Below are 14694 nucleotides of genomic sequence, written 5' to 3' on the forward strand. Positions count from 1 at the left end.
TTATTTATTTTTACCAGTGAAACCAATATAACATCTCCACATTCACAAATATACATTTCTGACATTCAAAAACAACACAAAAACAAATCAGCGACCAATATAGCCACCTTTCTTTGCAAGGACACTCAAAAGCCTGCCATCCATGGATTCTGTCAGTGTTTTGATCTGTTCACCATCAACATTGCGTGCAGCAGCAACCACAGCCTCCCAGACACTGTTCAGAGAGGTGTACTGTTTTCCCTCCTTGTAAATCTCACATTTGATGATGGACCACAGGTTCTCAATGGGGTTCAGATCAGGTGAACAAGGAGGCCATGTCATTAGTTTTTCTTCTTTTATACCCTTTCTTGCCAGCCACGCTGTGGAGTACTTGGACGCGTGTGATGGAGCATTGTCCTGCATGAAAATCATGTTTTTCTTGAAGGATGCAGACTTCTTCCTGTACCACTGCTTGAAGAAGGTGTCTTCCAGAAACTGGCAGTAGGACTGGGAGTTGAGCTTGACTCCATCCTCAACCCGAAAAGGCCCCACAAGCTCATCTTTGATGATACCAGCCCAAACCAGTACTCCACCTCCACCTTGCTGGCGTCTGAGTCGGACTGGAGCTCTCTGCCCTTTACCAATCCAGCCACGGGCCCATCCATCTGGCCCATCAAGACTCACTCTCATTTCATCAGTCCATAAAACCTTAAAAAAAAAAATCACTCTTGAGATATTTCTTGGCCCAGTCTTGACGTTTCAGCTTGTGTGTCTTGTTCAGTGGTGGTCGTCTTTCAGCCTTTCTTACCTTGGCCATGTCTCTGAGTATTGCACACCTTGTGCTTTTGGGCACTCCAGTGATGTTGCAGCTCTGAAATATGGCCAAACTGGTGGCAAGTGGCATCTTGGCAGCTGCACGCTTGACTTTTCTCAGTTCATGGGCAGTTATTTTGCGCCTTGGTTTTTCCACACGCTTCTTGCGACCCTGTTGACTATTTTGAATGAAACGCTTGATTGTTCGATGATCACGCTTCAGAAGCTTTGCAATGTTGAGACTGCTGCATCCCTCTGCAAGATATTTCACTATTTTTGAGTTTTCTGAGCCTGTCAAGTCCTTCTTTTGACCCATTTTGCCAAAGGAAAGGACGTTGCCTAATAATTATGCACACCTGATATAGGGTGTTGATGTCATTAGACCACACCCCTTCTCATTACAGAGATGCACATCACCTAATATGCTTAATTGGTAGTAGGCTTTCGAGCCTATACAGCTTGGAGTAAGACAACATGCATGAAGAGGATGATGTGGACAAAATACTCATTTGCCTAATAATTCTGCACTCCCTGTATGTTTCATCTGGACTCCATGGGAGTTTAAGTTTCTGAATATTGGTGAACATCTTTTACACTTTAAATACTACTTATAATACTACATGTGAGGCACTGCATTAATATTAGAATTATTTAGTTATTTTTACCAGTTTATTTATTTTTGTTATCTGATCCTGTGGGGAGATTTTTTTTTTTTATTATGATCCGAGGCTGAGTGGTTTTGTGGCAGACAGTGCTTAATGCATAATGGCCACGTGGAAAGAAAAAACACTAGGGAACACATTAGAAATTGATAATTACATAAACTAGAGTTTTAAGCATGATGTATACATAAAGCAGGGACCAATCAGATAACAGGATGCAGGTGAGGAAATTTTACTGGCAGACATGTCAGGAAAGTTATGACCAGTTTTGGTCAAGTTACTTGAAAAAGGTAATCAGCAACTAATTACTCATTACTTCCCCCAAAAAGTAATCCTGTTGCTTTACTGATTACCTATTTTCAAAAGTAATTAGTTACTTTTAAAAAAACATGATTTACAACCTGAATAGGTGATAAAGCAATAGATCTTTCAGCCCAATTCTACTTTTTCTGCATAATCCATCATATAAAATGTAATCAAATGGAAAACTCTTTTTAAAAAAAACAAAAAAACAAAAACTTGTTTTATGAGTTTTAATCTTTTAACTTTATGCATCAAGCAAAAGTTAAATTACATGCAACATTCTCTGACTGGAAGAAATTTGTTTAACATTTAAACCTATTTTCTGCACATTCCAGCACATAAAATAAGGTTTTTTGTGTTTACACTCACTCTTTCAATAGATGCAAGTAAAACACAGCAGAAAATGAGTAAAATCAAGGACTAGCGATCCTGTTGCTCTTATTTTCACCTGTATAGCAGGAGTGGGGCAGGCGGAAGTTTGCCCTGGTGCAGGTGTGTCGCAGCGGTCATGTCAATTGAAGAATCGGAGACTTTCTCTGTGAATTTCCCATTCTGTGGTAGCATACTCGTTGCTTGCTTGGAAGTTTAGGGGTTTTTTCGCTGTAAAAAGAAGATTAGGTTTCTTCCCATGCAGTGAACGGAATCACTGCATGGGAATCAAACTCAAAGTAAGGTCAGTACTTTCACATTTTAAGCACTGCATGCTCATACTCTCTCCCGCACTTGATATATTATCCCTTGTTGATCTGCACACAGCTGTTCTCACGAATGTCACACTCGCTTACGTCATTGTCATGAGACACTCACAAAAAAAAATCACGGTTTGAGTAAAGCAGTGTGCTTACGGGAAAGTATCAGTAATCGAATTACCTTTTTTGCATTAGTAATCCCTTACTTTACTCGTTACTTGAAAAAAGTATTCAGATTACAGTAACTTGTTACTGTCCATCTCTGGTTATGACATGAAAATGGAACAATCAGACTAAACAGATAAACATTGTGTATATTTATAGGTGTTTGTACTATTTGTGTTGTATTTGCATATCCAGGGCCGTTTTGTTTTTTTATCGTTTACATAGGAGCTCAATACTGTATATAGCTTTGATAGCCTTTGTAATGGGCTTTGTCCCAAAGCGAAGACTTTTACCTGATAACCTCAGCCTGTTTGAGGTTGATTAATACATTTTAAAGCTGGATGTGGCGTTTTCATTTTTCTCTAATATGTTCCGCCTGTTTTGTTTTTTTCTTGTTTTTTTTTTTTTCTTTTTTTTGCATAGTGCCAAGTTTGGCTCCACTTGGGTGGGGTAAGTTAAAGCTGAGCAACAACAAGCATCTAAACACACACACACACACACACACACACACACACACACACACACACACACACACACACACACACACACACACACACGTGCATTTCTGTAGAATAAAAATAAAGAAACCAACACATTTGTATTTGAACTAATTTGAAATGTTAAATGCAAATAGCTGCAGTATTTGCTTTAATAGCCTTTGTAATGGGCTGTGTCCCAAAGTGGAGCTTTTTACCTGAAAACCTCAACCTGTTTAAGGTTCATTAATAAAGTTAAAAGATGGAGGTTGTGGTAATGCCAGTTGTTATTTTTCTCTAATTTGTTCAGCTTGTTGTAAACTTTAAACCGGATTTTTTTTTTTTTTTTTACATAGCATTACGTGGTGATCCAGGTAAGTAGAAGCTGAGTGACAACACACATCTACACACATGTGCATTTCTGATAATCAAAACAAAGAAACAAACATATTAGTATTTGAGCTGATTTGAAATGTTAAATGTCGAACATTTACTGCACATTTGCTGCAGTATTTGTTTGCTGTTTGATAGTTGCTGTAACTGGCTGTGTCCTTAGTCAGCCACTAAAGGCATGCAAACAATTCCTTCCTGTGAATTTTTTTGAATTATTAAATAATTAGAAATGTAATATATTAAATATGTGATTCTATTACAATTCATAGAAGGTCGTATATCTATATGTAGCTCCTTCAATAAAGAGCTGTTTTCTTCTTAACTGCACAAAAGAGTAAAAACAATGAAAAAGACCCTTTAATGAGTCAATGTGTCCAAACTTGAATGATTAAATATAGGTGGTGTTTATCAACATGTAGATTTAAATATAGTTTAAATATTGTAGTAATAGTCTAACCTGCTGTAAGACTCCAGAAACTTAGTATGATGTGAAGAAATTACATCATAAGATTAATGTTTTTTTCATGGTTATTTGCTTTCCTTAAAGATAAAGAGATGAATGTGAAGTACAATGATACGTTTAAGAGCAGAATATCTGAGTGTGGTTCAGATGATCCAAAAGCAAAAAATGACATTGACTTTAAAGTATTTGTTACAAGAAATCAAGATTTGGATTAGAAAGGTGACAGTGATGTACATTTAAATACTTTTATACTATTTGTTTTCTATTTGTATTTTAACACATCAGTAATTAAGTGTTCTTTAACAAATTCTGATAAATGTACTGACTCTATTTTTTGTTTGTTTAATTCTTTCTTTATTTTTTACATTATAGAGTGTAAATTAAAGGGTAAGTAAAACCTAAATGACACATCTGCACAGTCTATGTTAATGTGTAGATGTGTGTATCTGTACATTTGGGGGGGGGGAAAGGGTTAGGGTTACCCTAAAATAAAAATCAACTTTCATGAATGTGAGAATCCATATTTTGTACTTGTAATTTGGCCATTTCTGTGATCTGTTAAACACAGAGGAAATGATGTGAGCTATTACATGTAGGAGCTGGTAATGTGGTCCATAGCAACATGTATGTCAGGGGAATGTTTGTGTCTCTGACAGCCAAAAGAATATTATCATGGAGTGTGTATGCTAAGGGCAGAGGGGCACAATAGTGCACATTTCTTACATTGTATTAAATCGGGAAGTGAAAAGGTTATGATTTTTTTTTTCTTGGAATATGACTGTTTTTGTGAAATTCATGCATTCAGATACTATTGCTGAGGCATTCTGTGTAATTACCTCAAAAATGTTGCTTTGTGTTTACCAATTAAAAAGGATTCTTCATGAACGGGAGGAAACAAAAGGTAATGGAAGGTAAGTTTAAAAAAAAATGAGAGCATGTATTTTAGTTTTAACATGTGTGTTTTTTCAAAAGGTCAACTGAAAGAAATTCTTTTTTTCTTAATGGGTGTGACACCATCAGTTATAATTTGCTGGGTTAGAATAAAGTAAGAAAAAAAATTAGCATGCATTGTCTTAGTAGATATGAAGGAAATTTAATGCTTAGTGGAAGTAACTGTATAACAATGTTTAGTTCATCTTGATGCATTCTCAATCATCCAGGGAAGTAAATCTTTAAAAAGTTGATTCTGTTCATCTGGACGTAGCGTTTTGTGGGAGAAACGTTTCGTCACTCATCCAAGTGACTCAGCTGAGACTGAAGAAGTCACTTGGATGAGTGACGAAACGTTTCTCCCACAAAACGCTACGTCCAGATGAACAGAATCAACTTTTTGGAGAATGTTTAGTTCAGTTACTTTGATATTGAGACCCAGTTTTCTCCTGTTGAATAATCTTTTAGTCTTATATTCCAATAAATCATATTAAATTAATCTGATTATGTGTATTTATGTATGTATTTATTGGCCATACATTTTCCCAGTAAAACATGCGAAACACATACTTTACAGCGTATCAAGCTTTCATTTCATCAGCTTGATTGCCTTCAGATAGTATTCATTAAAACCACTTTAACTGATGCTGGGGTGTTGCCAGTTTTATTTTTCTTTAATAAGTTAGACTCCAAACCTATATTTGCTCCAATGGCCATGAGTAAGTTAATATGACTATTTTTGACAAATCTGTGCATTTAGATACTATATCTTAAGGAATTATCTGTAATTACCTCAAAAAACTTTTTTATGGTTTAACAATTTCAGATGCAGACCCAAGAACAATGATGGCAGCAAAAGCACGAAGGAAATGTAACAACTTGAGATCATGTATTTAATTTTAATTAACATGTAGTTTTTGTCTAAAGTCAGCTGATGGAAATTTTTATTTTCTTAATATGTGTCTGTCAAGAGATGTATTCTAAAGACACTTCTTCAGTAGAGAGTCAGAGAGTGGAAACACACAGTTTTACTTGCAGCAAGGGCAGTCACAGAGCGCTCACACGAGAGTGGGGGCTCAGGGACTTTCTTAATATTTGTCAAACCATCATTTACAATTTGCTGGGTTACAATAAAATACTAAGTACTTATTCATTTCTATTTTTCTTATATTGGTAGACATGAAGGGAATTTAACGCTAAGTGGAAGTGACTGTACAATGTTTAGTTCAGTTGCTTAGATAATGAGTTTTCCAGTTTTCTCCTATAGAATAATCTATTAGTCTTATATTCCAGTAGATCAAATGAAAACAAGGATTTAAACACTGTTTTAAGCCCCTGAATTTAATATATTGTTGATATATTTTCACAGTATAGTATGTGAAATGCATAGTTTACATCGTATCAAGCTTTCATCTCATCAGTTTGATTACTTTCAGATGGTATTCATTAAGACCACGGTAGCTGATGGTGTGGTGTTGACAGTTTTTATCTTTATTAGTGAGTTCAGACAGTTGTAAACATTTGATGTTTGATGTGGAGCTCTTATGTAATGATTACATTTTTAAGATGTAATTTTCAAGTGAAAAACAATATTTATCTGTTGCATAGTTTACAGTGCGGTGTTTTATGCACTGAGTTATCATGTAGAGTTCTGTTTGTCATCTAGCACCATAATCGGGTTTTGTTTTTATTGCATCTTAGATTTTCCAGCTGCTGTTCCTGAGCAGCCACCCAGAGACCCTTTGCTGCAGTTAGTCTCCCTGCAGGAGGCGTCTGGCTGCTGGCTGCTTGATCCAGCTCTGGCTGCTGCACTGGGACAGACCAACGAGGAGGTGGAAAAGTCAAAGCCTGAAAAGGTGCACTGCTGTCAATTTAAATATTAACACAAAATGATGATGTGAGATAAAACAGATTTGATTCTATAATTTGAACAAAAACACATGATATAATTAAAAACACACCATAAAACATATAAAATGAAGTCAAACTAAACGTAGGCCTGCCTCACAGCCTGAGAATAAACATCTGCATATCAGAAGCTAAAACACTGGTGGTAATCACACTCCTAACCTCCCACTGAGCTGCACCAGCGTCTGATATTATCCAGAAACCACACGGCAGCAGAAATTATTTTCCTCATCAGTTGTTGTAAAAACATGTCAGCACATTATTTTAGAGCATTTATGACATCACTGTTTGGGATTTCATCAGGAAGAGCATCCAGTGTAATAATCTGCCAAATCAAATATGCAGAGCTGCCCACCTTGGTGACCCCGTGTGACAAAGAAGTACACAAACATATGTAATATTACTGGTTGTAGAAAGTAAAATGTGTGTTCTGTCTGGTTTATTTGATTGATTTTGATTTGGGGAATTAGACCAGCAGTGAAGTGTGGGCCACCATTCTGGCTCTGATCTGGCTTCATGGTTTCAAGATGGATGCAAAGGACGAGTGGGAGCTTCTGGCTATGAAGGCTGCCTCGTGGCTCTGTGCTCACAATGGTACTAGCAATGATTGTAACAGATAAAATAACAGCTTTAAAAAACTGTTTCATTCTACAGCTTTCCTCCCACAATCATTATTTTAATATCTGTTTTGTGTTTTTAGCACCGTGTGTGTCAGAGTGTGTGGATGCTGGAAATGTCCTGCTGGGTTGCAGCGTGAAGAAAGAAGCTCTGGGACTCTGAGGGTTTTCTTAAAGTAGCTTCATCTTCAGAGTGAACAGAAGCAGGTCTGCTTACTCCACACTGCCTTTGATACAGAGCTGTTTTATATCATCAACCCCTTTTACATGTTTATTTGTTATGAAATGAAAATTGCTATATATTGTTGTTCTTAATTGGTACTTGAAATTTGTACCATATTTTGGTTATGTGCACAATTATCTGAATACTCCTAACACAGTAGAAGATTGGACCACTGCTGTGGCAGCTCATTCACCAAGTGTTTTAATTCCCTTTCTCTGCCACTAGATGGCGATTATGTTCATGCTTTTACTGATTTCACACAGAAACACCAAAACCAATCTAAGAAGTCTTTTCCCTTCCTGTTATAGTTCTGAAAATGGCTTCAATTCAGGACATTTTCAAGATGGTCCTCAGTAAATTGGAGTGAATAGAGCTAAACATTTAAAATAACTATTTACAGTGTTTACACCATCTTCTAAACAAAAAAGTCTATCCTAGCTTTTATTTTTAAAAAAGTAATATTTTAATGGCCAAATTGAAATGAAAACATACAGAACGTCATTCTGTTTTTCCCACAGGAGTTACAATTTTATCCATAAAACACTTTCATTCTGGTAATCGACACTGATTGATCCTTGAACGTCTTAAGGCAGCACATAGTCTTCGTTCATGTTTGCTTACTTATGACTGTAGCTGGAGTTGAACTGTAGTCAAATGTAAAAAGAATGCCAACTGAAAAGCTGTGTTAGGTCTAATAAAGACTTGTCAATAGTTTAATTGACTTTACATTTCAGGGAGGTATGAATGGCAAAGTACTGAAGAAATGACAAAAGATATGTTTTTAAATACTACCAGTTTTGTATTTGTAAATCACAATTTCAAAGTCAGTACTTTAGTTGTTCTTTTTATAAACTTATGATGCAATTTCATCCCTCTTTTATTTTCCTCGATATATAACACTCATTTTCTTTTGAATGTTGCTGTTCTTGTTATCTTTGTATTAATTGTAATCATTTTTTATTTTGAAATCATAGCATATACCTGACCTTCTCCATACATGGGGAGCTACCTGCTGTGATCACTGTTTGTGAATAAAGGGGCAGCTGAAAGTAGCTTTTAGATCATTTGGTATTATTTCATTTTCATTGTTAAATCATGAAGTGACATCACATTTTTACGTGAAAAATTATATTAATTTAGACATACACACATATTTGTAACTATAAATGCAAGAAAAGTATATCCATATAATTGTCATTATAATCTCAAACAACTCCAGGATCCAAATTTTGGTTACATTTTAAAAGTTGAAGCCACATTAGGTTTACAATCATATATGAAAAGGAAAATTATTTTTTACATTTTAGAAATCAGAGTACTCATTATTTTACTTTTGTGAGTAAAATGATAAAACAATAAAATGCCTAATCATTCACTAACAGATGAATCTTTACAGCTCCAATGCATGTTTTGCACTTAGCCTAGGACAGCCACAGAGTTACACAGAATAAAACCACTAACCAGACTAAACTAGACAGATTAATGATTTAAAGTATGCTGAATATAAAAAGTAGCATAATTTAAACTCACATTAACTCATGTTAGCTATAATAACAAATTCTGATTTATATTTATATAAATATAAGTACAGTTGTAATCACTGCAAAATTATTCTCAGATCTGTCGCCCACTGAATGCTTCAGAAAAAGCCTCATTTAGAGGTATACATAATGATCAGGGATCAAAATGAACTTGTCCTTCTATTTGATTTGAATCAACTCTGCAGTGACTCCATCTACCCAAAGCCAAAGTCCAACCGAGAGAGGCTGAGTGAATGTGGTCTGGACTCTGTGGAGGAGGGTCATGGTTTCAGAGATGCTGTAGAATGACATAATGCCTGCACTGTGATCCAGGTAGACCCCTACTCTGAAGGACCGAGGACCTGAGAGCTTAGTTTGTACATTGTTGTGCCAAAATACATAACTGTTTGTGTCACAACATAATGCCCATGATTTGTCATTGAAACCAAATAAACATTCATATGACTTCCCTATTCTTCTGATATTCTTATATGCAACTGCTACACCGACTCCTCCCCCTCTCCATTCCACCTCCCAGTAGCAACGCCCAGTCAGACTCTCTCTACTCAGGACCTGCTCCCATCCACTGAATCTATCTGGATGATGAAAATAAGCCTGTTTTTGTTTCACCCTTGTTGCTTTTCTATTGCCCTCAGATAATAACACATGTGGAAATGCAGTGTTTGGATCCAGTGTGATTTCACTGGAGTATTTTAAGAATCCAGCCCTGGTCTTTGGCTCTGGTGGTGAGAGCAGAGCATCCTTTTCAGTGACTTTTAGTGAGGAATTTGTCCATTTCTCTCTCAGAAATTCCTGTAGTTTATCTCTGGCCTCTGAAAGAGCTGCTGTCACATCCTCAAAGTACCTCTGAGGACAGATGCTTATACTGGATGAGGGTGTAGAGTCAGTGAGTGTTGACAGTGAGGGGTAGGTGTGTAGAAACTGGTTGTGATCCTCAGTGTGTGAGAGCTGCTCCAGTTCTGCATCTTTCCTCTTTAGCTCAGCGATCTCTTTCTCCAGTTTTTCCAGAACCTCTTTGACTCGATTCACTTCAGTTTCCTGCTTGGATCTGATCTGCTGCTTCACATCAGAGCTTCTATTCTGAATGAGACTAATCAGTTCAGTGAACATCTTCTCACTGTCCACCACTGTTTTATCAGCAGAGCTAATGATGGCCTCCACCTGTTGCTGAAGCAGCTTGACATCTTTCTCTCTGTTCTGGATACTCTGCTGGATTTTTAGTTGTCTCACCTCGAGCTCTTTCTGTTTCTCTGTCCTTTCTGTTTCAGCCGGGACCGTTTCATGGCCTTTATGTTCATCCAGCAAGCAGAGATAGCAGACAGTCTGCTGATCAGTACGACAAAAAATCTTCATCACCTCATTATGGCGAAAACAGATGTTCTCTTGGAGCTTCTTGAATGGCCCAACAAGTGTATGCTTACTTAGTTGGGCAACATCATGGTGAGGTTGTAGGTGTTTCCTGCAGTAAGAAACTAAACAGACCAGACAGGTTTTGCTGGCTTTCAGCTTCATTCCAGTACAGACATCACAGGACACGTCTTCAGGTCCAGCATAGCAGTGATCAGCCAGAATAGCCTGGGGTCCAGTTTTCTTCATGTCTTCCACCAGCTCTGCCAACAAGATGTTTTTCTCCAGGATAGGCCTTGGTGTGAAAGTCTTCCTGCACTGAGGGCAGGTGTGGATTTGCTTCCTGTCCTCATCATCAAAGTGGATTTTAATGCAGTTCAAGCAGTAGCTGTGTCCACAGGGAATAGTCACTGGAATTTGCAGTAGCTCCAAACAGATTGAACAAGAGAATTTCTCTGAATCCAACTGATTTAGTCTCTGTGCCATTTCTCCTCTCAACAGCAGTGAATCACCAGATATTGGGCAAAAGCAGCTCAACTCAACTCACAGCATTCTGTGAGCTGAGTCTGTGGAAGGGGAGGAGCCAGCACAAAAGCAACACTGAAACCTGTTTCTAAGAAAAGCTGCCAAACTATCAAAGATTCCAGGACAGGGAGCAGTCTGAGTCGACTTCCTTCTTTCTTTAGAACTCCTTTGGCATGTTAACCTGCAATAACCTTTTAATATATAAATTTTTGGTGTTCACCTGTGCATGTTTATGTTTTTAATTTTTCTATTCCAAACAGCAAAAAAAAATGTGATCCAGTATTAGTCTGTGAAGGTTCTCAGTCATCCAGGTCATCGTAGTCTAAGGAGCTTGGAAAGAAAAGCGTCTAGACTTTGCTTTCCAAGGCATGGCATTTCCTTCCTTTTTTACAACAGCTGTGTTTATTAAATTCATATTGATGAATCCAGTGACTTAAAGTTTATCCCGTCTTCACATTTCAGATAGTAGAAACGGCTGTAGAATATGGGTAAAGCCTTTCTTCCATCATGACTAATAACTGAAACTCCTCCAATAATTAGTGAAATGCTACACTACTAAGCAACAAATGAACCTGAATGCTTGTGGCTCAGGAGATGCACTCAAAACAGAGTATAGAAGTGTTATATAAGTACCAGTCCATTTAAGGTATATTGAATATGAAGAAATAGTATAGTTTAGCTAAGAATAAGTAAGAAAGGGGAAGTGACTTTGGCGTGGTTGTTATTGTCAGATGGGCTCATCTGAATATTTTAGAAACTCTTCATCTACAAAATAGTGAAGAAGGCACTAATTCTCCCATTTATGAACTAACTACTTTCAGCTGCTCCCTTGTAACATGGCACCACCACAGTGTGATGGTCCACGTGCGTGATTTTGGCAGTTTCATATCAGAAGCCCTTCCTGCTGACAGTTGCTCTGATATGAGACTGATGACTCCATGAGATAATAATAATAGTGGATTGGATTTAAATAGCGCTTTTCAAGGCACCCAAAGCGCTTTACAATGCCACTATTCATTCACTCTCGCATTCATACACTGGTGGAGGCAAGCTACGGTTGTAGCCACAGCTGCCCTGGGGCAGACTGACAGAAGCAAGGCTGCCATATCGCTCCATCGGCCAACACCAGTAGGCAGTAGGGTAAAGTGTCTTGCCCAAGGACACAATGACCAGGACAGAGAGCCTGGGGATCGAACCGGCGACCTTCCAGTTACAGGATACACTTCCCAAACCCCTGAGCCACGGTCGGAGCATCATGCCTCGTTAGCTGGGGGTCCTGGAGGACCCAGCCAGCACATCCTCGTGACCACTGACAGCTCTGGGGAGTCCGTTTAGCCACCGCCTGCAGTGTCACCTCCTGTGACTTCCACACTGTCGCCTGCAGCGTCTTGTCCTGCAGTTGCCATGTCACCAGCTCGTCCACATCTGGCTCAGCCTGCTCGACCTCGCCCACATCTGGTTCGGTGTCAGCAGCCACCTTCCAGGCCGCTGACTGGACTTCTTCGCCGGCGTGGTCGGCCTCCTCAACTGCTCCGTCGCCACCGCTGGTTCTGCGGTCGACCTCCTGAAATGCTGTGCCATAGACTTTTGTGCCGTCAACCTCCGGGTCGGCCCCCTGAAGTGCTCAGTGATGAACTATTGAGCCGTAGGCCTGCAGGTCGGCCCCCAGATCATTGTGTTTGAACTCATGACACCTATTCTGTTTGGGACTGTTCTGTGCTCCTGTGCCCTCTGTGGACATTTTCTTTTGGATTTTGTTTTGGACTGGGTTGGTGACCCAGTGTTTTCAGTTTTGCATCATTATTGAATTTTTTGTCATCACTTTTCTTTTCTAGTCTTTTGATTTCTGTTCTGTGTTCTATGGCTGCTGTATCCCTAAGCCATGTCGGCGTCTGTTTTGTTTCCTGTTTTACTTTGACATAAGACACAGACTTTCAATGTATTTAGTTTTGCTTCCCTCACTCTCGTCATGTCAGATTACTCCCAGCTGTGCTCCCCTTCTGTGTCTCATGCCCTCGTTATCCCAGTGTGTATTTAAGCCCTGTGTTTTCCCTGTTCTGTGTTGGGTTGTGGATAGGGATGGGTATCGAGAACCGGTTCACACTGTTTCAATTCCTTGGAATTGTTTGCCATTTTTGCAAACGATTCCCTTATCGATTCCAGTCGCCCCGAATGACGTCACCACGTTGCGGAGCGTCATTTACCTGGCAGGAAACACGGCGCGTAAGCGGCTCAAACGCTCAAAAGTTTGATTATACTTTACGAGAACGGATGACAACAGGGCAACTTGCAATACTTGCAAAGTAGATATTTCATTTAAGGGAGGAAACACTACGAATATGCAAAAGCATTTGCTCACAAAACACGTGATGACCTTAAATGAATGTCGTGATTTTAATTCCGCTCCGGACTCGTGAATCTCAACCCAGCAGCAGCGGTAACGTTTGCACGTCCTCTCCCGTTAATGCGGCACGTAAATAATCAACTAACAGTGCATATTATGTTAGCGCGATCTGCCTTATTACAAAACCTGCCATTACTGTGCATTTAGGTGACCATGATGAGAGAGACAGACAGAGTCTGGCTCAGATGCTGGCAGTTCTCGCTGCAGTCTACCGGTAGCGTCTCCTTTCAGGCCAGGATAGACGAATGTCACCGAGCAGTGACTAAGTTTGTGGTAAAACGCTTGCACCCATTTGCCACAGCAGATGCCCCCGATTTTCAGTAAGTGAATTTGTTTAATTGTAGGCAGGACATTACTGGATATTCTTGTGTAATTGCTACTGAATAATTTATGTTATACTTTTGTTATTGCTACAGAAGAATATTTATTTTATTATTTTACATTTACAATTTTTTTTCCTGGGGACCCGGTGACACCCCATTAAAGAGCCGTAGGCTGTGGATCTCTTAAGATCTCACTGTTGGGTTTGTAAGGCGATGTTACTCCTAAATTTCTATCTTGTTCAAAGAGAAGATATAAAACGAAGTTCTAAGCTAATCGACCTTAGTGTTCTCCTTTTTTAAAAAGAATCGATAAAGAATCGAATCGTTAAACAGAATCGAAAATGGAATCGGAATCGTGAAAATCTTATCAATACCCATCCCTAGTTGTTGACGTTCACGGCCTCCCTGTGCTGTTTGGAAATTGTTCTTAGTTCTTGGTTCTGTTCCCGTGGGTTCTTTAGCTTTAGGTTCCAGTGTCCAGTCTAGTTTTGTGTTTATGATTTTGGTTGTGTTTCAGTAATGTTTATTTCTCTGATGAGTCATCCCAGTGAATAGACTGCACTTTAAGTTAACCTCTTGGTTATGAGTCCTGCGTGTGGGTCCTCCATCCTGCCTGCTCCACAGCACACTGCGACTGCTCCGTGACAAAAGATCTGCATTCGTGACAGAAACTACAACATACTCCTAAACAGGAACCAGGAAATAAATACATGTACCAGCAAAACTGGATTCCGTTTCTGAGAAAAGGAAGTGATTGTCAGAGGTTTGTCATTCTAATGAAGAAAGCAGTTTAAGCTGACTTTATAACTTGTTTGGGATCCTTTTCCCCTGTGGCATTAAAATTTTAAGGTTGTGGTTGTTAAATAACACACTGGTGTCATGAAAGGATATTTGTGATAAGCTCAGTTTGTTATAAATTTTACAGATGATAAT

General features: G+C 38.7%; 2 protein-coding genes across 2 annotated transcripts; one reads left to right on the forward strand and one right to left on the reverse strand.

The window, feature by feature from the left end:
• The first annotated feature begins 4847 nt into the window (after positions 1–4847).
• LOC146618505 (von Willebrand factor A domain-containing protein 5A-like) lies at positions 4848–7599 on the forward strand. The gene is made up of 4 exons (XM_085371510.1): positions 4848–4854; positions 6575–6729; positions 7252–7375; positions 7482–7599. The coding sequence occupies exons 1-4, from the start codon at positions 4848–4850 to the stop codon at positions 7559–7561; spliced, it is 366 nt and encodes a 121-aa protein (XP_085227636.1). The 3' UTR covers positions 7562–7599.
• A 1722-nt stretch (positions 7600–9321) lies between these two features.
• On the reverse strand, positions 9322–10995 carry LOC146618506 (tripartite motif-containing protein 16-like protein). Its single transcript, XM_085370687.1, has 2 exons — positions 10681–10995; positions 9322–10563 (listed from the first exon to the last, which is right to left on the reverse strand). Exons 1-2 carry the CDS (start codon positions 10993–10995, stop codon positions 9322–9324), a joined length of 1557 nt encoding a protein of 518 aa, XP_085226813.1.
• Positions 10996–14694: the final 3699 nt, after the last annotated feature.

This window comes from Diplotaxodon limnothrissa, linkage group LG14 (assembly GCF_057381915.1).
Source record: "Diplotaxodon limnothrissa isolate DT_005_m linkage group LG14, D_limnothrissa_male_GT1.1, whole genome shotgun sequence".
NCBI classification, from domain to species: Eukaryota; Metazoa; Chordata; class Actinopteri; order Cichliformes; family Cichlidae; genus Diplotaxodon; species Diplotaxodon limnothrissa.

Coding starts and splice junctions, on each gene's coding strand:
- LOC146618505 (XM_085371510.1), top strand. Junction 6,730..7,251: donor AAAAGTCAAAGCCTGAAAAG/GTGCACTGCTGT, acceptor TTGGGGAATTAG/ACCAGCAGTGAAGTGTGGGC. Junction 7,376..7,481: donor GTGGCTCTGTGCTCACAATG/GTACTAGCAATG, acceptor TTGTGTTTTTAG/CACCGTGTGTGTCAGAGTGT.
- LOC146618506 (XM_085370687.1), bottom strand. CDS start 10,995: ATGGCACAGAGACTAAATCAGTTGGATTCAGAGAAATTCTCTTGTTCA. Junction 10,564..10,680: donor ACGTGTCCTGTGATGTCTGT/ACTGGAATGAAG, acceptor ACACTTGTTGGG/CCATTCAAGAAGCTCCAAGA.